The following is a 27,901-nucleotide window of genomic DNA, read 5'->3' as shown; positions in this document are numbered from 1 at the left end:
GCAAAAAAAAAAAAAAAAAAAAGAAAATTATAGAAAATTTCCCCATGTTATTATACTGTTAAGGCAGGCTCTGTCAACTTTCATTTAATACAATTCTGTATTGTTTTACAAATATCTAGACATTCACATACAAATGCATTAAGAGGAACACCCTTCCACACAGTACTAGCTCATTAAACCACACATACATGCATACATTTCTGTGGCACAATAAAGGCCTTTCAAGACAAAGTAAAAAAAGACTTCTTTTGGAAGATTTCAAATGTTATTGTTTAAAAAAAGTCAGAAACAAAAAGCTGCTATAACTTTTCATCAGTTTCAGGGGCTTTGTCTTCCTCTTCCTGTGCTTCTACCACCTGCTCTTGCTCTGAGTCTCCAATCTCCAGTTTGTCTGGAACTGGGGAATTGAAGTCTTGTATGACTTTGGGTTCAGGGGGCTGATAGCGGTATTTGTAGCCAAAGGCACGTAAGTGGTAAGTGTAGTATTCCAGCAGGTACATGTGTGATGCGTCCACATAGTGGAAAGAAACAGCCAAATCTGAACAACAGTGGGGCCCCTGAGACAGAGAGAAAAAAAGAGAAAGAATGTGATTTTAAGCTTTGTTTTCTTAATGCCATCAGGCAGTGCCTAATCGTAATAAGGTGCCTCCCTAGATTAACTTGGATCCAGCCTAAAACAAACTCACACTTCCTTGTGACAAAGAGATGGGGATTTGTGCCCTTTGAGTTGCAGGACTAAAGGTAAATGGCCTTTTGTGGCGTGATCTACATGTATTTGAACAGGATGTGTGTGAAGGGTGACCATCAAAATTGCTTGACTTGTCAGACAGAACACAGTCAAATGATTGTCAATGGAGAACCACCTTTGGCAATACTATTATCAGAATGTGTTAAAAGTGACTAAAGGCGCGGTCACACATACCTTTGCACAGCAAAATACAGTCATCTCATTGGGAATCCACACAATCATGAATTACATGCAATGGACTTCCAGTAGTGCAGAATTACCCCTCACGGATTTCAAGTTTGGAGAACTTTGCGGCGAACTTTCACCGCGTTGACCAATAGGAAGTTGCTTGGTTTGGCAGTGACCTCTGAGTGGGTGGTGTTTCATACACAGCTACACTGAATATTCATAATGGACAAGGATATAATTTTAGTGGCAAGTTTCTTTTCAGCTTCACCCTGCCAGAGTATGAAGTGTAGCATTAAGAAGATGCTGCTTGACAGTTATTTTTTTTATTTTTGGGGGGTGATTTCACACACACTCAGCATCCGCCTACCAGGGGCGGACCTAGAAATTTTTTTATGGGGTGGCAAGGGCGTGGCATTCAGGCTATGAGGGGTGGCAACACCAAAGCAAGTGCCCATGCGTAGTTCTGATGGATTAAGGTACCAAGCTTTATAGCAACAAGTACTCGTTCATTAATTGGAGTCACTATCATATTACAAATGTCCATGAATTCGCGATACAACTGCATTTCCACAGGAACCACATAGTAACCATTTTGCTACTGATTTTTATTTATTTTTTTTATTTTTTTTGCATAATAAAAATGAAGTAACAAATTGTAAATCTCCAGAGCACCAAGACACTGTCTATTAAACACGTTAACAAATTTTAAATGTTCCTTAGCTTGACATTTAGAACTGGCAATCTGGACTAAACTTCACTACCTTTGTTAAGTGCATGCATATCCCATGTTATTCTGCTAATGAAGTCCTGAGTCCTAAAGTCCATTGTAACAGCAAGAATAATACATTTGAAAGTGAAGATTAACACAAAGTTAATAAACTGTACAGAAAATTGCACTGTGGGGGCAGAGCTGCAAAACTCATGAATATTAATTATGTTATGCACAGTAAAAGATTCTTTTAAATTACCTGTTTTGATCAACAGTCATTCTTAATGATCCAAATAAATATTTCACATAATATGGTAATTTCATTTCTACATCTGCCACTATCAGTCTTGGGATTTTGTTAGTCAGTAAATGAATAAATAGATCAGTACTTTGATTAAACACATGATTAAACAACTTTTTTGCCTTTAGTTTTTAGAGGTTTTGGATTCAAATTCACCCAAATATAACTTTAAATTTTAATAAAACAAGATTGCATCTGTATATCAGTGGATGCGTGTTTAAAAATAAAATGCAATAAAAGATAGAGCCCGACCGATATGGGATTTTTTTTTAGACCGATACCGATTTTAGAGAGGGAAAATTCACTGATTACCGATATGGTGACCGATATAGTTAATTTTTGAGCTGGAATGAAAACAGAACTTTTCTATGTGGATTGTGCACCGATTTTGCACCGATATGACTATGCAAAGGTACTCAGAAGGCTGCTTTCTTAAACAAATATTTGTATCAAACATGATTATTATACATTGTCAACAAATGAACACTGAGAAAATAAAGAATAAATAAAAATACAATAAATAGCTTAATAAACATCAGTACTGTTAGTATAAGTCAAATGCTGACCATTAAAATAAAGAATAAATAAAATAAATAAAATATAAATCAATACTATATGTTTAGTATCAGTCAAATGCTGACCATTTAAATAAAGAATAAATTAAAATAAAATAAATAGCTAAATAAACATCAGGGGCCGGTTGCACCAGCTATACATACGTTACAACTTAGTCTAGCTGTGGCGTAAATGGGCACTAAGTCGCAATTTACGCTCTATTAAATATTTGAGCGTTGCACCATTACATTTATGTACGACATAACCCTACATATAAACTAAATATTTACGGCAGCCTCCGACCAGTAGTAACTGTTGGAATAAAAAAGCAGACTCACTTAATGACATCAATGAGCTCATGTTTTGCGCGACAGGCATCAGTCCTTTCGACATATATTATGATGTTGGTATTTACACTCATTTACATTTATGAGAGAGAAAAAAAAACTTTTAAGCATCTCTTCAGCATGAAACCGGTGTAACGGTGGCCTTTTTACGGTGCATCGCCCGGTGTCAAGTTTCAACACATTCAGAATATATATATATGATATTAAAATGAATAAATGTCTATTTTTCCAGCCTGTTGTATTAGTATTTATCACCCCTCATTTATCACCGTTGTCTGCTGAGCTGCAAAAAGATGCTCTGATGTTTACCTTTCAATCTGCTACATTACTTACTGCACTGACAAACTATAGCTGGCTAACAGCAAACAGATGTGATAAACATGAGTGACATGGTTGTCAGGGACAGGGTTAACATTATATTAGTTGTGTAAAATGATGGGGTAATTTTTTTATTAACTTTCCATTATGTATTTCACAAACTAGTTAGCAATTTAAGGAGAAGAGATAGCTCAAATCCACACGGTTTAACTCCGCCCTGTTTGCAGGACCACCATCAGCTCAGAGTCAGCTCTGTAAACAATGGAGTCGGAGCGCTCTCTGCTGGACAAACTACGCTATGACACCAATTCTAAAGTATTGTTTTCTGCATTATATGTTCTGAAAAAAAGTTTTCATATCGGTGCATATCGGTAAAATATACGCCGATACGATATATCGGTGAAAGGCTAATATCGGCCGATAATATCGGCCGACCGATATATCGGTCGGGCACTAATAAAAGATACATTTATTTACAGTTCTGTATATGAGAAAACAGCAAACTCTGAAATTCAGACAGCGACATCCACAAACTCTATGCTCAGAATAAAGGAAATCAATATGCTCCTGGGGGCCCGTGAACTAGATGACACAACTCACAAACAACCCTCTCCCATTACACAACCCAGCCATGAAACACTCAGTTTATACAATATAGGGAGGAAACACACTGCGCACCGGTGCACCCCATCAACAATCAGCTCACCTGGTTACCACACACCTGAGAGTGATTAAGAGAGAGGGAGAGAAAGGGAAAAAGACAACACACACACACACACACACACACACACACACACTACATACACAGAAACAATACAGCCGAGAAGGCCATCTCAACGGGAGACACGGAAAAGAGCGCGAGCTGCGGCAAAACTGCTGATGCTAAACGACACTGATAACAGCTGCAACGAACACTTACCATAACATTCAAAATAACTCATTCCAGCGCCGGATTGCCAGTCAAAACACACACAGATGAAACAGAAACTCCAACTCAAGAACTGGAGATGTTTCATCTGGATTATACACATACCTGATGACAGCTATTTCAAAAAGTGATGAGGACACGTCTCAACCCATAACTGACAGCGATGTATCTAATAATCATTCAGTGAATACTTGGAAACAACTGAGAAATTCATCTTTTACCTTTATTTTTTTTTCATGTATTTGTCAATGTGGTCATTGTTGTTGAGGAAATAAGCTCATCAACCTTCGAGAGCCCAAACACTGTACACACGCTGCAATAGTAGGCAGGCAATTGGTCGATGCTGTGATTGGCTGCTGCTGTAAACAATCACGGGATTGGTTGCTGCTGTAATCAAAAATTTGTAATGCCTGTTGTCATTTGTGCGTTCGGTAAGAGTTTAGGCAGTTTGACATGAATAAACCCCTACACAATGTCAAAATCAACAATAACATACTTACATTTATATTTGATACATTTGGATACTTATGCTGGGGTGGCAATGCTTTTTCTTAGGGTGGCATTTGTCACCCCATGCCACCCTGGTAGCTCCACCCCTGCCTCCCACACCATCTTTGCCTGCGGAATTTCACTGTGCAATGGTATGTGACTGCGCCTTAATAATTGAGTCCTTTATTGCGACTAGACCGGAGTAAAATAGTAAATGGCAACCAATAAGACAATAGGCTATTGCTGTAAAAATAATACAGCAAATAAAAATAATAAGAAAAAAAGTTAAGAGTCAAGTTAGGTGTCCTTACGGTTTCATATTAGAGGTACACCAATAAATCGTTCCCAAAAGTTGGAATTTGGAACTATCGGTTATCGGCTAAAATCTCGCAACTCACCTAGTGTGTGTGCGCTTCTCCAGCGCTGTCTGTGCACTGTCACACTTGTGTGTGCACTTCTCTAGAGTGTTGAGCGCTGTCCCCAGACAGAAAGTCACGGTGCACTCTATTGGAATTTGATGCCGTGATGATTCAGACCGCAAGGTACCGCCAAAAATCGTGACATAATCAATCTCAAAATTAAAAATAAAGCCCCTCTTTGACAAGTTTTTGTATTGTTGTCACTGAATTTGAATTTAGTGAAAAGTCCTAGAATGTCATTGTATGGAGTAGCATCTTGATTAGTGTCTTCACTGAAATTAATGAAGTAACCAAACTTGTTAATTAGAAGGGGGTGTCCACATACTTTTTGCCATATAATATGTACAGGGTGGCCCAAAACAAATGGGGCCACAGTGTTTGATTGCTCATATCTTAAAAATGCATAAAGGCGTTTGCACGATTTTTCACATACTTCTACGAATTTTTGTCCCAAACACACACCGATCAGCCACAGCATTAAAACCACCTGCCTAATATTGTGTAGGTCCCCCTCGTTCCGCCAAAACAGCGCCAACCCGCATCTCAGAATAGCATTCTTTGTTGACTTCTCTCATCAACAAGGTGTTTCCATCCACAGAACTGCCCCTCACTGGATGTTTTTTGTTTTTGGCACCATTCTGAGTAAAATCTAGAGACTGTTGTGTGTGAAAATCCCAGGAGATCAGCAGTTACAGAAATACTCAAACCAGCCCATCTGGAACCAACAATCATGCCATGCTCCAAATCACTGAGATCACATTTTTCCCCCATTCTGATGGTTGATGTGAACATTAACTGAAGCTCCTGACCCATATCTGCATGATTGTATGCACTGCTGCCACATGATTGGCTGATTAGATAATCACATGAATGATTGTTGGTACCAGACGGGCTGGTTTGAGTATTTCTGTAACTGCTGATCTCCTGGGATTTTCACGCCACAATGGTGACTTAGAATGGTGCCAAAAAAAAAAAAAAAAAAAAAACATCCAGTGAGCGGCAGCTCTGTGGACGGAAATGCCTTGTTGATGAGAGAGGTCAACAGAGAATGGCCAGACTGTTTCGAACTGACAAAGTCTACGGTAACTCAGATAACCACACTGTACAATTGTGGTGAGAAGAACAACATCTCAGAATGCTATTCTGCGAGTTGGCGCTGTTTTGCCGGTACGAGGGGGGACCTTCACAATATTAGGCAGGTGGTTTTAATGTTGTGGCTGATCATGTAAATAAACTTTATTTGCATCAATTGCACAAAATAAAGTGGCGCCATCTGGTGATACACATGGGCTGTAATAATAGACATATTACATTCACAAAGAAATAATCAAAAACTTCTAAAATTCAGACAATTTTCTGTTTTAAAGATATGTAAACAACAAAATGACATCTTCGTGAGCAACAACTTGCTACAAATAAATAAGTAAATCCTTTAGCTAAGTTTTCAATGATGATGCCTTAAAATACTAATATGTTTTTGAACAGAGCTATGATCTTGAGCAACTCAGTGCCAATGTTTTCGACAAGTTTGTGCTCACCTGCACAATGGGGTAATAACTGTACTTCCAATACCAGAAGGTCTTTGGAAATGTGCCAGCGAGATGGGACTCAGGTACGAAAGGATGGAACGTTTCTCTTTGTATGGTGTCTCTGGAATCTCCTGCCAAAACGCCCATCTTCTCCATACACCGGCCCATGGCTAGGTCCTCCACAGAGGAAGTGTGCGTGCACACTTTGGTTCTAAACCCTTCTACAAACCTCTTCAGCGCCTCTTTACTGAGCACATAGCCAGCACCGCCACTCATGTAGCCCTGTTTCACGTAGGGCTTAAACCTCCGTCCAAAATACACTGGGTTGTCTGGTGAGTGACTGGCCAGAACCCATCGCAGGTTGTCTACAATCACATAAGTGTCATCATCTGCTTTGAGGAACCAGTCTGCCTCATCCCCGTGTTTCTCCATGACATAGTGGAATGCTCGAATGGTTTTCCAGTACAACTGATCCCGACCCTCCTTGGTGTTCAGTCCAACCGTTGGAAAATCTGAGTCATCCACAGAGCTTATGAAGACCACAATATTGCAGTGCCTACTCCATGTGGCTTTTACATGCCGAGCTTTCTTCTCAAGGTTATTAGGACCAGTCATAACCCAACATAGAATACGTACACGCTTGTAGAGAGCATCAGCTATTGTTCCATCCTCACCTAAATAAGACAAAGATGATTCAGAAAAAAAACAAGGACAAAGAGACAAATACAAAGAATAAGGGCCGTTCACACTGAATGCATTTTTACATTTAAAAAAAAAGAGAAAAAAAAAGAGAAAAACTAGGTGCAGAGCAACGAATGGAATGCTGGTGGCTCAAAGAGCATTTTTAAAAATGGAACCGTTTTTGACTTAAACACAGCGCCTTAAAAATACAGCACTCCAGTGCAAGGCGTGGAGCAAAGTCGTCTGTCTGTAAAAAACAGCGCAAATGGACGCAAAAACGTGTTCCGTGTGAACGGCTCCATAGTTGTGTGAGATTAATGTGTTTGTGAATAAAATTTAGTGTTGTGATATGACCTACAGTTTATCACTTAAGGGACAGTTTATTGATAACCAGAGAGCAATAAAACAGTGTCTCTAAAACCTCTCTGTATAATTTAACAAGGACATGTGTCAAGAACACACATTTGACACATGCCCAAAAAAAAAGACCAAAGTTCATTTTTTCTCCAGGATACAGTCAACACAAACATCCACAAACAGAGTCATATTATGAACTGATGGGCCAAATGAATTGATAATGAAGGGCTGTTTTACCTGCTCACATAGAAGGCCTGGCGTACAAATGAATGACAAAGTTAAAATGGTACAGGTTAATTGTTTGTCTAATTGTATAATCAGAATGTGAGATTATATTCACAATTCCTTTGAAAGGGATTGTGTAAAACATTGGGGCACTGTCTGACCCTACACTCCTCTTTTGGGAATGCCTTCATGTTACTATTTGAATAACTATCAGGTTTCTGATTAACTCGTTCTTTGTGCATATTCGTTTTTAAATGGATCATAAAATCATAACATTATCATGTTCTGCCATCTGGTCATGTCTACTTTGGTGTTATAAAGATAAAAGCCACAAGAAGAAATGTCAGATTTTGACAGCTAGCGTTACAATTTATCTGAAAAATCCACTTATTTTAATGCTTGTTAGAACAAACATCAGTTAATTCAGTATAAGTCTTATAATATCATTGACTATAATATCATTGCTACCTTTTGAATCTGTTATATTTCCATAATTTACCTAGTTAGAAGGTTCCCTGTAAAATTAATAACAACATTAGCTTAAAGATAATTCCTTACTGTATGCAAGCAACTGAAATATACCTAAATTAACTGAAATTGAAAGTTTTTCATCAATAGGGATAAAGATTTTGAAATTGAGCAATATCTGGTTGATTAAATATTTTAGAGCTGAGCATAACTAGCAAAAATGTATATTCACAATAGACTTTTCATGTCTGAAAATCACAACTTTTAAATCCCCTGATATTTTTTTAGGTTTACATGCCCATGTGAACCAAGTAATATACACTGTGGGACTTCATGGGTACAGAACCTCAGTTATTCCGCTCTTGTAATAGTACATTCAAGTGTAAATATCCAGAACGATCTGCTTTGCTCATTACAATTGCCATGTGTTTATTTACCGTATGTCCATTCATTCTGTGGTTTCTATAGTGCGTTACCTGTATGGTGCGGGTGGTTGAGGTTGAAAAGAGCTGATCTCTCCTTCTTCCAGTTCTTGCCTTCGTCTTCCAACATCTCCTGCAGGCTTTTTTCGTGGGCCTCGGGCTCACGAGACGCGAAGTTCCGCGCGAACCCAAACTGACGCAGGAACAGGTACAGACTGCACGTGCCCAACAGAAAACCCACGTAGAACGAGGAGCGCGCGCCGACAGCTTTCATGGCGAGCTCTGTCTAGAGAAACTTCTACCTCAGAGCAACGATCCACAGAAACAAGGAGGACTTACTACTACAAGCAGAGGATGGCACAGTATTGATCAAATCCTGTCATTTTTTAAAAATATAATTAATCCAAAATACCGAAAATCATTCTGCTATTAAACGCATTCAGTCTGTGTGACAGTCATTCCATAATCCTTATGACAGATTTAAATGACAAACAGCCCCTGAATTTGAGACAACAAAGCAATACAGCAGCCCTGATAAGATATGTCGTCATATCAGGACACAAATACTACTGACAGATATGCGTGTGAACAGGCAAATTTAGTTTAACTTAATGGTCGTTATTTAAAAAATAAAATAAACAAAAACACGATAGGCAGATATTTGATTAGGAAACGGAATATGCTTTCGCAAACATTGTCCAACATCATGTGACACACACAAATGTATGGTCACATTTTTGTTTAAAAAGGAATGTTTATTTTGTATTAAAATTATTTATTTGTCTGAGCCGTTTTTCTGTTTTTAATGAGTCAGTACTGCTGCAGCCACAAGGGGGCGCTGCTTACCGATGTTAGTGGCACGGAAACTTTCAGACGCTGACAAGCCACGCCTTTGTTTGTTCAATGTGAAAGTTGTAAAATACAACATATCTCATGTCAAAATATATTAAGCTTCATCTACTTTGGGTTTCATGTCAAATAATTCGTTAGTTTAAAAGATGTGTCGAGTTTTCTAAAGTTTGAGTTTCCCCCGTTTAATGAGTGTAACTGTCATTCAATGCAAGTGAATGGGCCAAAATGGCGGCCGCCCCCTTAGCCATTGTATTCTGAGATTATTTTCGGTTCAGTTTTTGTTTATAAGTAGTGAAATGGCTCCACATATGTCTTGTAATATGTTATTTATTTAAATCACGTTTGATGTAAGTTTTCAAAAGTTATTTCTGTACAAATGTTATGTTTTTTCAGATTGCAATACCAATGGTGTAAATGTTATACAGTGACGTCAAACGTTAAAGAGTTCTCTTACAACTCAGTACACTTGGCATTGCATGCTAAGGCATATGGGAAGAGTACTTCCACACAACCTAGTTGAAACCTCTCTATAATAATGGCAATATTCTAATACTGGCTATGGTGTATGAGCCCCGCCTTTTTAGGTGCCAAGCTGCTCACTATAAAAGCAGGTGCGCAAACACAATTCCTCAGAATTTTCTTCCTTCAAGACAGCAATTCATCTCTCATCTAGAAGCCCTCTACTGCTTCGCCGTTAACTACACGAGTCAGTGGGCAGAATCTTAACGGCAACGAGAAGACTCTCCACTCCCCTGCTGTGTTTCAGTGAACATCACTCCGCATCGCTGGTGAATGGGCCGCTTCAGCATCCTGTATTCCCCGCAGCGCTTCGGCAGGAGTTGTGTATCCTTACAAAGCAATTGTATATTGTGTGTGTATGTGTGTGTATGTGTGTGTATATATATATATATATATATATATATATATATATATATATATATATATATATATATGTATATGTCCCATTACGCGGACACGTGGCGAGCTTTTACTGGCATTCCGACTGGGTGCAAAAAAAACCCAAAAACAAACGAACATGGTTATACGATCCAATTTGCACGTCGGCCGCCCCATTTCAACGGTGTTCTGTCTTCCACAGTTCCGTCCGAAGACGTGCCAGTGTTACGAGCGGAAATACAAAATCTTCTCACAAAGAACGCAATAGAGGTTGTTTCATATGAATGAAAGAGCCTGCATTTGTCCCTCTGTGCGAATGCATGGCAAGTCCTCACGGGCATGTCAGAGCTGGTGTTTACAATGATCAAGCACAATCTGTGGTCTGACCACACGATATGCCGGTGTTGTGTACACAGACTGCGACACACACAGCGGGATTTACAGCTGTTAATTCCTCATTCTGGAGAAGGACGGCAGGCTTCAGCCCATTCTAGTCTTGGATGCTTGAATCGCACGCTCGTGACGCACCCATTCAAATGTTAACTCAGAAACAGATCTTATCGCACATCCATCCTCGGGACTGATTTGCTTCAATAGATCTTAAGGACGCGTACTTTATGTACCAATTGCACCGCGGCTTTTTAGATTTGCGTTCTAGGAAACTGCGTATCAATTTAAAGTCCTTCTTTTCAATCTGTCTCTGGCTCCCCACACATTCACGAGATGTACTGATGCTGCACTCGCCCCATTGAAAATGAATGATGTGTGTGTTTTGAATTACCTAAGCGATTGGTTATTACTATCAGAGGCACTCCTGAGTGAACATAGAGACTTGCTGCTTTGCCATATGGAAAATCTGGTCTAATGTCAACTGGCGTAAAATTCATACTATATGACTATAGTTCATATATTCATTCTGAGTGCTTCCCTCCTGGCCCAACATGAGGGTCACTCACTTGCGGCATACTCGTGTCGGTCGCCGTCCCACAGGACTGTGGTGTCATGTTTCCTCTCTGGAAGGTTATGTCGTGTAGTGTGGCGTGATGGGATTTTGTTCCCCATGCGTTAGCATGCAATGTCAGGTGTACTGATTTGTAAGGGAACGTCTCATAAATATAATATTTTTTTGATTATATTCTACCTCTGGTAACGTATAACCATATAATTCACTCAAATGCTTTAATATTAAATGATGACCCACAAAGTTAGCCATTTTTAGGGTTTCTTCTGTGAACAATGCTGACATATAACTGTGCAGGGTGTAAGTATGTAAAACGTCTCGGTTACGTACATAACCCCAGTTCCCTGAGACGAAGGGAACGAGACATTGCGAACGTTGGCCACACTACAAGACTCATAGTTCTTCTGAGGTGCGAGCGATGTGCTCTTTGTCCATCAGTCAGAAAATTCTGAGGAATGGTATTTGCACACCTGCTTTTATAGCGGACAGCTTTGCGCTTTAAAAAGGCGGGGCTCAAACACCATAGCCAATATTAGAATATTGGCATTATTGTAGAGAGGTTTCAACTAGGTCGTGTGGAAGGACACTCCCCATATACGTTAGCACGCAATGTCTCGTTCCCTTCATCTCAGGGAACCGAGGTTACATACGTAACTGAGACATTTTACATACTTAACACCCTGCACAGTTATATGTCAGCATTGTTCACAGAAGAAATGGCTAAAATTGGCTAACTTTGTGGGTCATCGTTTAATATTAAAGCATTTGAGTGAATTATATGGTTATACGTTACCAGAGATAGAATATATAATCAAAAAAATATTATTATTATTATTGCTTTATTATATATATATATATATATATATATATATATATATATATATATATATATTTATAGATATAGATATATATATGTGTGTGTGTATGTGTGTGTCTATATGTGATTACAAATTAATCACGAATTATATGGTTATATGTTACCAGAGATAGAATATATAATCAATAATTATATATTGAATTATATATATATATATATATATATATATATATATATATATATATATATAAAATCAATGCAATAATAATAAATAATTACACGTTACCAGAGATAGAATATATAATCACAAAAATATTATATATATATATATATATATATATATATATAAATACATATATGTGTGTGAGTGTGTGTCTATATGTGATTACAAATGTGACGATTGTTCACACATACAGTGAAGTTGTAAAGAAAGTGATATTACAGAGTGATAAATCTTTTGAATATGCTTTTATTATTAAGAAGACATATTTTCACATTAATGGGGGGACAAAATTAAATGAGTTTAATAAAGACGCTGACAAGTCACGCCTGCGGAAAGACACTAAGTTGTGTCTTGTCTTCTTTTCTCCCGATTTCTCAGGCAAAAATTAATCTCTCTCAGGTCCTATGACTGGGACCTGTAACACATGCAAGTCATCATAGAACCAATTTAAATTTCCCTAGAAATGACTGTCTTGTACATTCCTTGTTGATTTAAGCTAATAACGTAAAAATGTAAATAAATTCATTAACGTCATTCAAAACAAAAGGACACTTTTTTTTTTCTCAATCTTACCAGACACCTGATTTCCGTTTTAACCGAAGTGTGAAAAACTGCAGGATTTGATTCCGAGGCCATTTCAGTCCAACTCAGACAGCTAGCATGAAACAAAAGCAAAGTTTTTCTATTTAAATCCAAATTCCAGACAACCAAGCCTGGTACATCAACGCCAAAATCATTTCCTGACTTATTTCTTAAGCGCATGCAAATTTGGTTTGATTGTTTGTCAGTCGGACATAGGGAATTTGATTGGATGGATCGTCTATCAGTCTTGGACTGAGTAACTGAAACGCGCGCTATGATTGGACCACATACACCTTGTTCCGCAAACATTCCGTCAAAGCAATGAGTGAGGAAAGAGAATCGTGCGAAGTAGACTTTGTCCAACAAACGTACGTCTCATTATATTCCGTATTCTGTTACATGTTTTCATACAACCTGGCACAGTTTTACACTGACACTGTAATATGCAAATCGGCTCAAGGAAATATGAAAACGGTGCAGATTTGGTAAATGTTGTAACGAAGTTGATACCTAAGCGAGGCAGTTAAGCATAGCGTTTGAACCTTGGAATCAAAGATATTATGTATTAATGGACCCTTTGCACACGTCCGCGAAGCGTCATAGTTGGGACCACAGCAAATTACATTTTTGCTTATCCGTTTGCTCAAACAGCAAAAGAATAAAATCAAATATTATACTTTCACAGCTTTGTAACAGAAGATAAAAAATATACAGCGCTGGATAATAGCAGTAAAAAGAGCGAAACAAGACACATTTTCTGTCACTCCCTCAGCAGCAGTGTTAGAAGCTTCTTCACAGCTATGATTTTTTTAAATGTACTCCAGAGTAATATAATACAAAGTACAATGTTATAAATTTACACTAAATATTTTTAAAATCGGAAATATATATATATATATATATATATATATATATATATATATATATATATATATATATAAAGCTGACAACATTTACGTTGTTAAAGAACGCGGAAACGCGTCATAACAGGTCTGTGAAAAGGGTTCATTGTGAACCAAAGCGTATCCTCCGAACATTTATGTTTTCAGTTAGCATTTCTAACTGAATGCTTTTTCAGGAGGATGCTGAGATTAAATGCTTCTCCAGTATACAAAAATGTACAAATGTGCATACTGTAGTATTCGACGTTTTAGATCTTAAACTGCTGTAAGTAATTTCTGCTAGCTGAAGGGTTTCCCAGAAACTCTCCTAATCCATTGGACAAATGCGTAGTCCCGCCCTTAGCGCGTGCCATTGAGGGCAGCCTCAGAGTATTCTGATTGGCTAACACGCACGGACCGCTGTCAGTATATTTTTAATTTCTCATTTATGACACACATTTCGGCAATTTCTGTAAGGTTGTAGGCGTTGTATGAAAAAGAAAGAAAGAAATCGCTCACAGCAGATTTACCACTCCCATCTTTTCACAAAGAGGACAAGTGTGCTTACATTAAAATATCAAAAGTATGCTTTAAATTATCAACAGACAATTCAGATGTTGCAGCAACATTATTTACAATCTACCAAAGTGTAACCATTCAAAAAAGTTTACAACAAAAATAGCCCTTTTCTCTTTTGGAAATGTAGTGGATTTGTATTAGTTGGGCAACAGTTTTGGAACAAGGTACAAGTAAAGTCTACTCCTTATAAATTGATATTGATGGGATCAGAGAGAAGTTCTTTAAAGTCTTGTTAAAAACATGACTGAAGATTACAATGCCTACAGTCAAGGGCTAGGCTCACTATTTGCCATCATATCAAATTGTGTTTGCAAGAGAAATGAGCCTTCAAAGTGGCCAAAATGTTCACAAAAATGTTCTGCTAACCAAAAAATGCACATCAGAATTTTTTTTTACTAGAAATCCAAATTCCAAATTAAATCATTTAAGTGCCAGAAAGTAAATGGCGTCAAAAGATTGAGTTCCTATCACTGCTTTAATTTACATTAGGATGACTACTACCATACTATGCCTGCATTAAATCCCTCTTATCATTAGAGGCAAGTCTGTTTCATATCCTGTGTAAAACGGACAAAGGTAACATTTTACAGTAAGTTCCATTTGTTAACATAAGTTAATGCATTAGGTTTCATTAACTAACAATTAACAAGTTATTCTTTACAGCATTTATTAATCTTTGTTAATCATTTATTAACCAAATGCAATTGTTCATTTTTAGTTCATTGTGCATTGTTAAAATATACTAATACATTTATAAAATCAAAAGTTGTATATGTTCTAATTAACTTTAACCAAAAGATTCATAAATGCTGTAAAAGTATTGTTCATTGTTAGTTCATGTTATCTAATCTTGTTAACAAATGGAACCTTATTGTAAAGTGTTTCAACATAAAAAGCACGCACACGCACGCACGCACGCACGCACCCCCCCCCCAATGTTAGTTTATGTTTAGGGAGTATCGGCAGGTTCCCCAACATAACTGCAACATGAATGTGAAATATCTACACCAAATGAAAGTCATTTTTATATTCGTTAAGAAAAACAAAACGGAAACAGGCAGGACATAAACAACTCACAGATGTTCAAAGGATAATCAGAGTTCATGGCAAAGGGTTGAACCACTCCTAGGGTTCTCATGACCAAAACGTCCAAGAAAGCAGTTTGGTGGGAATGCAACATTAACCAAAATGACAATAACTAAAAGAATACAATCAGGGGCCCATCAGCTCTTAGTGCAGAGTTTAAAAAAATGCTGGCTGTCTCTTTGTCCCAAGTCAAAAACAAGAGAAGGCTCAAAAGTCTGTTTCATCAGAATCACTGTTTCCTGTGGATTGGCTGTCATCCTGTTTCTCTCCCCACACAAATCTGTAGTTATTCTCCAACTCTTGTTGTCTCTTCTGCTCTTTATATATCTCCTCTGTGCCTCCCGTCTACACACAAAGAGAGTGAACAAAAGGAACATGTCATTTACATGCTGGATCAATGTTAAATCATGTAAAGTCTACTATCTATGATAACAATTAATGCAGCATGTTTTCAAAGAATTTGGCAGCATGAGAATCTACATGACATCACATCCTTGAACGTATTTGAGGTGTTAAAAGCAGAGGGTGAAATGGACCTGATGTCAGAAATTATTCTCTTATTCTTATTATAGTTTATATAAATCACTGTTAATTTTACTGCAGAGCTCATTGTATGGAATACTTTTTTTTTTTTTTTTTAATCCCCAATTTGGAATGCTCAATTCGCACTACTTACTAGGTCCTCGTGGTGGCACGGTTTCTCACCTCAATCCAGGTGGGGGAGGACAAGTCTCAGTTGCCTCCGCTTCTGAGATAGTCAATTTGCGCATCTTATCACGTGGCTCACTGTGCATGACACCGCGGAGACTCACAGCATGTGGAGGCTCATGCTATTCCCCGCGATCCACGCACAACTTACCACGTGCCCCATTGACAGCAAGAACCATTAACCACGAGGAGGTTACCCCATGTGACTCTACCCCCCCTAGAAATCGGGCCAATTTGGGAGACCTGGCTGGAGTCACTCAGCACACCCTGGATTGGAACTCGCGACTCCAGGGGTGGTAGTCAGCGTCAATACTCGCTGAGCTACCCAGGTTACTTTTGGATAATAGTGTTATATAATTTACAATTATTTATTTTTAATCTGTTTATCTGTTTATTGTTAGTATGAGTCTGTTTCAGTTGTTGTTAATAAAATGTATTGAAAAAATAATAAAATACAAACAGGCCTATAAGATGTTTTGATAAAACATCTGTCTCAACTTCCTGCCAAACAGTGTATGATGTTTCATTTATCAACTTCTTGGGGTCTGCAGTCAAAGAGCTTAAAAAAGGGTCATCAGATAGTTGCCCTTATTACCTGTAGTGGCATTACTGGACATCTACGGCAGAAAAACAAGTCTGTGTGTGTGTATATTTTTTTTTTTTTTTTTTTTTAAAAAAACAAAAAAATCGATCGATTGTATAGTGCATGTACATATTTATATACCAAAAGGTTGATGAGAAGCTCTCTAAATGATTTTGTATCCTCCTCAGAGAGCCACTGGTCTCCTGCTTCCTCTGCTGTTTTATGGGTTAAAATCTTCACCTCGATCTTTCCTGAAAAACAAACCTAAAATCCTTAGTCATCGTCAGCACAAATTAATCTAAGCTACACTAACATTGGTTTACCAACAGAAGTAAAGAATCAAATGATTACTTTTTATTTAACCCTCCCACATACACACTCTCGCAGTTGTTAGAAGAAATAAGTAGTGATAGAAATGATGCATGCAGAGATGGTAATGAAGGCTGTGGGATGTGAGAAGGATAAGTGAAGTGCTGTCATACTCTTAAGTCTCCAAATTCTATCAACGTAAATATAATTTCCACTCCAACACCAGAAAAACTGGAGCAACAGCCTCCACCATATACTGACAAAAATGGGTGTACTCTAAATCTCTTTGGTCAAGCTATTTTAAACATGATGCCTTTCGGTGGCACTCTTAAGACTCACAAAGACTGGGGGCCTGGGTAGCTCGGCAAGTGAAGACGCTGACTACCACACCTGGAGTCGCAAGTTCGAATCCAGGGCGTGCTAAGTGACTCCAATCGGGCTTCCTAAGCAACCAATTGGCCCGGTTGCTAGCGTGGGTAGTCACGTTGGGTTAACCTCCTCGTGGTCACTATAATGTGGTTCTCGCTCTCAGTGGGGCACATGGTGAGTTGTGCATGGACGTCGCAGAGAATAGCGCGAAGCCTCCACATGCGCTAGGTCTCCATGGTAACGCGCTCAACAAGCCACGTAATAATATGCGCAGATTGACAGTCTCAGACGCGGAGGCAACTTCGCCACCCGGATTGAGGTAAGTCACTTACGCCACCACGAGGACCTAGAGCGCACTGAGAATTGGGCATGCCAAATTTAAAAAAAAAAAAAAAAAAAAAAAAAAAAAAAAGGATTCACAAAAGACCTACAGCCATACAAAATCCAGCATCAAGGAGAAAAACAAAATCATTAGCTGGAAGGAGAAGACTAAAGGTTCCTAGAATGTTTATTATACAACTTTTTGAGATGGTTCACCAAAAAAATACTAACTCTGTACTCCATGAAAAGAAAGGGTTTGGAACAACATGAGGTGGAGAAATTATGACAGAATATTCATTTTTGGGTGAACCTTTAAATTTAAAAGTGCCCTAATCTTGAAGACCACAAGAGTGGAACAGAGTCAGAAATAGAGAAATATCAGAAATGACAATTTATTATTGTTATTTAGAGAAAAGGAACCAGTGCATAGCCCACGTGGAAGAATAGTTTAAGATTTAAGAATGCAAGATTAGATCTTCACTCAACTCACAAAAGACATGTTAAGAATACTTAAAATGTTGGTGTGTGTTCTGGCCTACCTTCGGCCTTGATGCCAGCTCTCTCTAGCTGTTCTTTGACCACTTCCTGAATCTGCTGCCACTGGGGGTCACCCTCGCCCAGTTCCTTCACCTTCACACCCCCCTCATCATTGTTGCCCCTGGCAACTGCTCCTGTAGCCACACCTCCGCCCACATTATACTTGGTCACCCTGACTTTTACCTGCTCGCCACTGCTGCCCGCTTGGGCTTGGGTAATGAGAGATAGAGGGAAGGGGAAAATGTTTACCCTCCCCGTTTTTCAATTTGCCATATTATTTTCTCTCTAGCAATATCAATGGCTCAGCCCAGTCAGAGGTGCACAACAGCATTACAGTGCGTAGTATTAGTGGTGACAATAATTTTATCATGAAAATAAACTATCCATTGACCCCAAAAAGTATTTGGACACTTGGCCACATTTAAAGAGGTATCACTGCCATTACATTAGATAACAAAATATCAAACCAAGTGGCATTTCTTTAAAAAAAAAAAAAAAAACAGAAATAAGTTTCTTAATTTGATATACTGTAAAGTGAAGACAAAAAGTAAATGGAACATGTCCATAATTAAAGGTGATGAAAGTGATTCGAGCCATTCTGGAACATCCATGAGACTGATGCAGTGTCCAAAATAATTCACTATTTCCTATACAGTGAATAGCAGAGAGTGCACTATATCAGCAAGGAGTGAATGAAATGATAGGGTGGCCAGACGTCCCATTTTCCCCGGGACAGTCCTGTATTCAAGCACTTTTTCTAGTGTCCCGACTTATTCTGAAAAAAAAAAAAAAAAAAAAAAAAAAATCGGGTTTTGTCCCATATTTCCCCTCTCCTCAAATTTCTCTATCACCTATGCAGCTTTCTCAGTCAGGTGAGTATTCTAATCAAAGGTAGCCAAGGATACAGCTTGTAAAACAAATAAAATCACACTGTGTTACTTGAAGTACATGACTGGATTAAACTATCCAATCACAATCCCCTATCAATAGACATCCAGTTAGTGAACTGATTGAAGAATCAGTTTGAAAGAGCACACAGATGAAACTGCGGCTGGAAAAATGTCAAGGAAACGTGCATGTGCATTAACTGAGGATCTTCAAAAAGAGTTTAAATTTCTAAAAAAGGAGTCACAGACAAAGCCTAGTAAAGTGAGGTGTAAGATTTGTGGAGCTTGCTTTTCCATTGCCCATGGAGGCCGCACTGACATCGCACAGCATGTTCATACAAAAAAGCATGTGGACGCTGCTAAAAGTAAGTGTGCCACACCAAGTCTAAGCAATTTTTTTGTGAAGCAAAGCTCAGAATCTGTCAAGGTGCACGCAAGTGAAAGACTTTTTGCTTATTCTGTTGTGCATGGCCATAGTTTTCGGTCGGCTGACTGCACTGCGAAATTGATCAAGAAATTGTATGCAACGTACTCGCTTTTGTGCAGCTGGACTATCAGAAATTACTGCAGCATGGCAACACACGTTTCCTCTGTCTTGGTCCAGCTCTTGAAAGAATACTACACCTTTTCAATGGTCTGCGTGTGTGCATTCTTTCTCAAGAAAAATGTTTCTAAGAGACATTTTCAGCGATCCTTGCACTAAACTTTGGATTGGCTTCACACTCAAGAAAACAACCACCTTTAACCGTGCACTGGAGATAGTAGAGCAAGACCACATATCAGCCACAGAAGTGGCTTTGCACATTCATGACCTAAGAAAAGTTTTGCAGGCCAGGCTGGAGGAATCATTCATACCCTATGACATTAAAAAGCAGTAGGATGCCCTGGCTGAAGCTGGTGACAGGCAAGCGGATGATTTCTTTTGTGCAGTGAGAAACTTTTATTCAGCATCGGTGGATTACCTCCAAAATTGGAGCCGCTCATTGAAGAACACAGAAAAATTTGAGTGGGCCCTACTGAGAGACATCCAAGAGTGGAAAGACATTCAGAGCAGCTTCGAACACTTCTACTCCAGAATCCCTGCTCTCAGTTTGATTGACGAAACCACGCTCTTTGATGAGTGGGCTTGCGCAAAAAACATTGTCACTCGCCGCATCACTGAGTGGAACATGAACAAGACAGCCATGTCTGAGAGATGGACAGACATTTTTCGTGAGCTGGAGAGCAAGACCATCAACTTCGGAGTCTTAGCCAAGGTCGTGGAGTTTGTTTTTTATGTCTGCCTGGGACATCTGTATCTGTGGAGCGTGTGTTCTCATTAATGAACCCAGCATGGACACTGGTTAAATCTCGACTCAGCGTAACAGTCATGAAGGCAATGCTTTTCGTACGTCTTAATTTTAGACTGGACTGCTCTGCATTTTACGATAAACTCTTGAAAGACAAGTGCACACTGAGAAAAACTGCTGCCAGCGAAAAGTACAAGGTGACAACAGTTACAGATGCGGATACACCCTCTACTTTGCATTGATCTGCGCCTAGGTAAGGATATGTCCATTTCATTTTTGCTGGGAGGGGGCCATCCCATTTTCCACAAGCAGGAATTGGTTACCCTACGAAATGAGATAATACAGATGTATACACAGAGCATCAGAGAGAACACTGGAGCTGTTGCAGAAACTACTTAAGTCACATATGTACTTTTCTATTACATGTACATTACTTTGCAAAATAATAGTAACAACAATAATACTTGTTATTCTTATTAAATGGTATATTATTACAATAAATCTTCATTCTGTTTGTCATTTTTCATATACACTCATTGAGCACTTTATTAGGAAGGCCTGTACACCTACTTATTCATGCGATTATCTAATTGTGTAGCAGCAGTGCAATGCATAAAAACATGCAGATATGGGTCAGGAGCTTCAGTTAATGTTCACATCCACCATCAGAATGGGGAAGAAATTTGATCTCAATGATTTACACAGTGGCATGATTGTTGGTGCCAGACAGGCTGGTTTGAGTATTTCTGTAATTGCTGATCTTCTGAGATTTTCATGCACAACAGTCTCTAGAGTTTATTCAGAATGGTGTCAAAAACAAAATCAGAAGGGGCAGTTCTGCGGATGGAAATGCCTTGTTGATGAGAGAGGTCAACGGTTAAAGGCCAGACTGGTTTGAGCTGACAGGCTAAGACAACCACTCTGTACAACAAGTCAAAATATGAGGTGTGGGCTACAATAGCAAAAGACGTCGGGCACTTTATTAGGACCATAGTGTTCCTAATAGAGTGCTCCGTGAGTGTACACTGGGGGCCAAAATTTGGAATAATGTACAGATTTAGCTGTTTCTGAAGGAAATTCACCAAAGTGGCATTCAACTCATCACTAAGTATAGTCAGGACATTACTGATGTAAAAAAACAGCACTATCACTATTTGAAAAGTCATTTTTGATCTAATCTAGACAGGCCCCATTTCCAGCAGCCATCACTCCAACACCTAATCCTTGAGTAATCATGCTAAATTGCTAATTTGGTACTAAAAAAAAAAAAATCACTTGCCATTATATCGAACACTGCTGAAAGCTATTTGGTTCATTAAATGAAGCTTAGCACCATCTGTGTTTGTTTGAGTTGTCACAGTATGCAATAGACTGGTCAATATTGTTAAAAATGGCAAAAAAGAAACCGCTTTCTCTAGAAACTCATCAGTCAATCATTGTTTTGAGGAATGAAGGCTATACAATGCTTGAAATTGCCAAAAAACTGAAGATTTCATACAAAGGTATACACTAGTCTTCAAAGACAAAGGACAACTGGCTCTAACAAGGACAGAAAGAGATGTGGAAGGCCAGATGTACAACTAAACAAGAGGATAAGTACATCAGAGTCTCTAGTTTGAGAAATAGACACCTCACATGTCCTCAGCTGACAGCTTCATTGAATTCTACCCGCTCAACACCAGTTTCATGTACAACAGTAAAGAGAAGACTCAGGGGTGCAGGCCTTATGGGAAGAATTGCAAAGAAAAAGCCACTTTTGAAACAGAAAAACAAAAAGAAAAGGTTAGAGTGGGCAAAGAAACACAGACATTGGACAACAGATAATTGGAAAAGAGTGTTATGGATCTTAACCCCATTGTGCTTTTGTGGGATCAGCTAGTCTGCAAGCCAGCCACATCTATGGCAAGTGCTACAGGAAGCGTGGGGTGAAATGTCACCTGAGTATCTGGACAAACTGTCAGCTAGAATACCAAGGATCTGCAAAGCTGTCATTGATGCAAGTGGAGGATTTTTTGATGAGAACTCTTTGACGTAGTTTAAAGAACTAGTAATCATTACAAATTACAATAGTAATTTTTCATGTTATTAATGTCCTGACTATACATTGTGATCAGTTGAATGCCACTTTGGTGAATAAAAGTGCCAATTTCTTTCCATTAGAGCATAATCTGTACATTATTCCAGACTTGCAAAATCTGTACATTATTCCAGACTTTTGGCCCCCAGTGTAAATGTTCATAATGATTCAATAAAAATGACATACGTTTATTAAAAAATACATAATGCTTACATTATTGATTATGTTTAATTATCTTTAAACTCCGATCCAAGCAGGGCAGCGTTTCGATCCAATACAGAGATCAGACAACCATGGGCACATAGCACCCTCATGCAACCACAAACAGCGTTAAAAGTTATCATAACCTACATGTGATAACTGAATATTTGAATGATCCGCAAAATTATTATTTACACTGTGTGCATTCTCCTGAGTTACAATAATATACCTCAGTGAATTTAGTGAAGAAAGAATTATTCAGTTTAATGGCAAAATAAAACTCAACATCATCCATATAACTTCATCTGTATAAATAATTGTTAAATTTTAATATGTATCTGTATGATTTTGTTTCACTATATTTTATGTTAATCAAGTAACGATTTGTCAAAAAGTAAAACAATACAGTCAGAATGAAATAAAACATTGCAAGTAGTAGCTGTAAACTGTCGTCTTGCGCTCTCTGGCTGCATCTGAAAACGTAGGCAGCTGACTTGCTGCCTAATCAGTTAATGGCTTAACTGACATCTGTTTTGAATGAATGGAACTCTTAAGGAAACTGGTCTCCAAGCAGTTTGAAAAGCACCTTATTTTCATCCTGCCTCCGTATACAGCCTCCGAAGGCAGCATTTTCCTGGATTCAGAAGCAGCGTCTGGCTGACTCTCGTTTGGAAGGCGGCATCCTCCGGACGCCGCATTTGTCGGCAGCATACGTCAGAGGCTGTCTCATTTCATAAAAGCGAGTAGGACACTTCGAATGCAGCCTTCGAATGCGACCTTCTTTCACAGGAATCCGGAGGATGCATGAGGTGTATCCTTTGTGGGCACTCACAACCCACAATTCTTTGCTTCAACAGAAATGTCTAAAAAAAAAAAAAAAAATGTATGCCAATTTGCCCGTAAATATGATGTTCAAACGCAAGTAATGTTAATTCCCAAGTTGAAGTACCTCAGTAGACAGGTGCAGAGTATATAATATGTATAATTATATTAATATATAATTAAAATAAAGTATTACAGACTAAAAGTACACCTTTAAATCTATTTTCTTTTCTCTTTACATCATTATAACTCTCCTAAAATGTACCTCATACATTCCTTTCCAAAAAGACTTTGTTACCTTGTCACTCAAAGCATTCGCGCTTGTTAAAGAGTGGCGTGCTGTCATAGCAACCATTATAAGTTCTGTTTCCGTTTGTCCTAAGAAGACAGTCTCGTTTAAACGAGGCTTGTTTAAAGGAGGACGCTCAGTGTACTGCAGTCTTCAAAGGACGCGTCCTGGCTAGCACGCAGCCTTCGAAACAAGACACAGCTTTTCTCTTAGCTCGTCAGTCCTCCTGCTGTGGATTATGGGCAATAAACCGTCGCAGTTGTACACTCGAATTCAGAGTGCATTGTGGGTAAGAATGAGTGTACGAATGTAGGGAACGAGTTGTTCACTCAGAATTCAGACACTACTACAAAATAGCCGACACCCGACATAATGCACTATATAGTGGATAGGCGGCGATTTCGGACACAGCTAGAGCCGTTGAATTAGACACACCCCTCTTCCCAAAACACTGCCCTCCAAAGATAGCATCCAGACTGACACCGAACAGTAGAGCAGTGTTTCTTCTCACTGTCAAACACAACAGTAGCTAAATAGCGCCCTCAGCTGACAACCGTTATGAATCTAAACATGACATTAAACCTGAATGTTCCACTTCAACTAATACACTGAGAACATGCAAAATGATTGACAGGCAGAAAGCACATCAAAGTCTTCTGATTGGCTTATCAAAGAATATGTTTGCAGTTTACACAGTCTAGAGCCGTCACAGAGACCGGTGAGACATCTCAGGACACTTATTTCAGTGATGAGGAATATTTTCTGCATACCATTCCATAAAAATAAAATAAAAATCGCTTACAGCACCAGTAATGTAATAAACTCTTATAGGGTACTTGTGTGAACTTGAGGGGAACTGACTGGTTAAAAGTAATTGCAAAAATGGCTAAGAAAAGTGAAGTTAGTTCCAAAAGGTCTAGCGAAATTTGTTTGCAGAAGCCAATTGTTTTTTTGTTATCAAATGCAATGACATTCATACATTTTAAATGTGGCTCAAATGTCCAAATTATTTTGGGCCCACTGTATGATACATTTAAATGTTTAATACATACACATACATATAGTATGATTTGCTCATAAGCTGGTTCTATGAACACGTGGGATGCAAAGATGAAAGTTACAAAGAATTTAATGGACCATCCATTCCACCATGTTTATTCATGCACTCACTCCTTGCAGCTGTTCACTCAGCATCCATTCTCCATATTTACCTGGTGTTTTGGGAACCACGTTTGGGCTGCCAGGGGAAGGGCCTCCCTCTTTCTGTTGCGGAGAGTGTGTGTTTTTATACATTTCTGTATTTTCTTCTGTTTCTGGATCACTTTCATGTCCGGTCTTGTCTTCAAGACGGTCCAGTAGTTTTCCGAGTGTGTTCTCTAGAGTTTGCGTAGCCTGAGAGTGATCAAACTCTCCCTTAAGACCTTCATTCTCTAACTCCTCCTGAGCCTGGAAAACAAAAACAAAGCATTTACTTGAGTGCAAATTTACTGCCAAATCTATTGCCTGATTTGTATATGAGCTGGTTGTAACAGTAATAACTGTGGAGCTCATACTTCCTCTATGATGTTGTCAAACTCTTTCTGCATCTCTTCTTTTCTCTCTTCTATCTTGGAGGGAACAGACAGATCTGCCACCTCATCCTCAAACTCCTGCAGTAATCTCTCATCCCCTTCCTTTATCTCCACCTCCACTTCCCTTCCTGCTGTTCCCTGTTCTTTTTCCTCCTCCTCTCTCTTCTGAGATGATTTCTGGCTCTCTTTTTCAAGCTCGGCATTCCTGTTCTAATCAGAGAACACAGAAATTAGTGGTTGACCGAAATGGGGTGTTTAATATTCAAAGATAATATCACGAGAGAAGGGTGGCTGAAGACTGATATACATACAACACAGAAACATATACATGATTATGGAAATTAAAAACTGAAAGGACTAAAAGATGCAAATGTAAGAGATGTGTTGAATGAATGCTAAAGAATAAAATCAAAATAGTTATTTTTGATGTGGTAGGTATAAACATACATTTAGAATAGACACAAAGGAATATGGATAGGGGTAAATTGTATGTCTCACACTATGGCGAGTATCCCCTGCATTTCAGCGTCGCCCTGGAATTGGAGTTCATTTGCCAATCAACCGTGGAACGCAGACGCTGATCGGCATCACCTGCGAATAATCAGCTGGAGGAGATTTAAACGCTGGAGGAAGAGAAAGACGGGGAGCTTTAACTCTAAGGCATGTCACTAATCCTCTTCTCTCTCTCTCTCTCTCTCTCAATTCCAGACTCCAGCAACGAGTGAGCACCGATCACCGCACGCATTCTGCAGAAGCTTCAATAAACACAGGACTCAGACACCCTGGCACGCTCACCCCGCCCCTTGCACCGAAGACACCACGCACCATTAAGTTCCTCTTATCTACTGTCACAATAAAACACCCCCTTTGTGGGACTGTGCACTTGAGAATAATTGTCTGTGCCTCGTTCATCCTGCCACAGTGGTGGAGAATGCTGGCTGAAATTAAGAAAATGAGGTCAGGGGACACCCTGGACGCCATGCAAGGAGCAGACGTGTGAGCGACGAGCTCTGCGCACTTTACTGAATTTTCGATTATTTTCACATTATAATCTGGTGAAATTTGTTACACCCAGTTACACATTTGCCCTTTGTTAAAAACATGGCAAAGAAGTCAAAATCCTCGGGCTCGGGAGACATTAAAAGACACTTACATGTTCAGGATGAAAGCCCCGACAGGCCTACAGACCAGGGACTGGATTTGGATGGCGCGGCGAGAGAGGAGATCCAGCGTCAGTTGTCCAACATGTCGGTGATGTTGACGAAGATTCTTGCTGACTTGGAGGATCTCGCTGTAATACGTCAATCGATCACGGCGATGGAAATAAAATTCTCCGAGTTAGGTACAAGAGTGACTGATGTTGAAAAACAAATCGATTTTCTGGAATCTTCGGAGAGGGAATTAACCACTAATCCACCCGCGACCAAAGTTGATCTGGAACATCTCCTTGAAAAGCTTGAAGATCTTGAAAATAGAAGCCGCAGGAATAACGTTCGAATTGTTGGAATTCCTGAGCTTGAGGAGGGGAGAGATATGGTGAAATTCCTAGACGAGTTTTTCCCGAGTCTGCTCGACATAACAGGCCACAAGCTGGAAATTGAGCGAGCTCACAGAGTGCCAGCTCACAGATCTGCTGAGGGAGACAGGCCTAGATCGATTCTGGCCAGATTTCTGAGATCATCCGATAAAGATCTTGTGTTGCGCCAGGCGAGGAGCAAAGGGAAGCTTTCTTGGAAGAACCATAATATTTTCTTGTTCCCGGACTTTGCGAGTTCGACAAGAGAGAAACGCGATCGGTTCAAGGAATGTAAGAAACTCTTACATCAGAAAAACATCTCGTTTGCTCTGATGTTTCCTGCCAAACTGAGAATAGAAACGAAGGTCGGTCGCAAAGTATTCACATGTCCAAATCTGGCAATGTCTTTTATAGAATCAATGGCTGAGTAAACCATTGGATGTTTCTCATGTGAGTGGGCCTGACTCGCTGTACTAACTCTTGAGGATGCTGGGCGACATTTTAGGTTTTTTGCGTTGGCTCCGCGGTGCGGCTGGAGCTTGTTTTGTGAATAACACTTTTCCTTAAAGAAACTTTTGCATTGATAAAAGATTACTTTTGCATTGAAGTTCCCGGACAGATTGAGAGTGGACACTACGGATGACCCAAAATATCTACATGCTGCTCACACAAAGGATGTTTTTTATGCAGCCTCCGAGTGAATTGACTCGATCATCCGGGGAACCAGGATGCCGGTGTTGTTTCTTTTTGTATTGATTCCGCCTAGCGGCTGGAGCTTGTTCTGTTGAATAACATTCCTTGGAACAGCTGTGGATTAATCTGTTCATTCTTCGTGCTTATTCCTCCTGCTGGCTGTAGTTTGTTTTGTTGAGTTTTATTT

General features: G+C 39.1%; 2 protein-coding genes across 7 annotated transcripts in view; both read right to left on the bottom strand.

Moving 5' to 3' along the window:
• Window positions 1-4: 4 nt before the first annotated feature.
• LOC127446503 (glycoprotein-N-acetylgalactosamine 3-beta-galactosyltransferase 1-B-like) lies at window positions 5-9,995 on the bottom strand. The gene is made up of 3 exons (XM_051707468.1): window positions 8,719-9,995; window positions 6,521-7,185; window positions 5-557 (listed from the first exon to the last, which is right to left on the bottom strand). Exons 1-3 carry the CDS (start codon window positions 8,936-8,938, stop codon window positions 300-302), a joined length of 1,143 nt encoding a protein of 380 aa, XP_051563428.1. The 5' UTR covers window positions 8,939-9,995; the 3' UTR covers window positions 5-299.
• A 4,402-nt stretch (window positions 9,996-14,397) lies between these two features.
• LOC127446163 (protein OS-9-like) overlaps window positions 14,398-27,901 on the bottom strand; it is a 34,623-nt gene continuing 21,119 nt past the window's right edge. The window contains exons 11-15 of one of the 6 annotated variants that reach the window (XM_051706863.1): window positions 25,488-25,715; window positions 25,146-25,380; window positions 18,372-18,578; window positions 16,975-17,084; window positions 14,398-15,887 (exon numbers count right to left, since the gene is read on the bottom strand). In XM_051706863.1, coding sequence (XP_051562823.1) covers window positions 15,750-15,887; window positions 16,975-17,084; window positions 18,372-18,578; window positions 25,146-25,380; window positions 25,488-25,715 — 918 coding nt within the window. In that variant the 3' untranslated portion in view covers window positions 14,398-15,749. Of the gene's footprint in view, window positions 15,888-16,974; window positions 17,085-18,371; window positions 18,579-21,890; window positions 23,687-25,145; window positions 25,381-25,487; window positions 25,716-27,901 lie in introns of those variants that run through there. The other 5 variants (XM_051706864.1, XM_051706866.1, XM_051706865.1 and 2 more) reach the window with 5 other exon arrangements.

This window comes from Myxocyprinus asiaticus, chromosome 9, assembly GCF_019703515.2.
Source record: "Myxocyprinus asiaticus isolate MX2 ecotype Aquarium Trade chromosome 9, UBuf_Myxa_2, whole genome shotgun sequence".
Lineage (NCBI taxonomy): Eukaryota > Metazoa > Chordata > Actinopteri > Cypriniformes > Catostomidae > Myxocyprinus > Myxocyprinus asiaticus.
Note: the sequence above shows the minus strand (reverse complement) of the source record. Positions and strands in the feature narration are given on the sequence as shown.

Coding starts and splice junctions, on each gene's coding strand:
- LOC127446503 (XM_051707468.1), bottom strand. CDS start 8,938: ATGAAAGCTGTCGGCGCGCGCTCCTCGTTCTACGTGGGTTTTCTGTTG. Junction 7,186..8,718: donor CAACCACCCGCACCATACAG/GTAACGCACTAT, acceptor TGTCTTATTTAG/GTGAGGATGGAACAATAGCT. Junction 558..6,520: donor GTTATTACCCCATTGTGCAG/GTGAGCACAAAC, acceptor TCTCTGTCTCAG/GGGCCCCACTGTTGTTCAGA.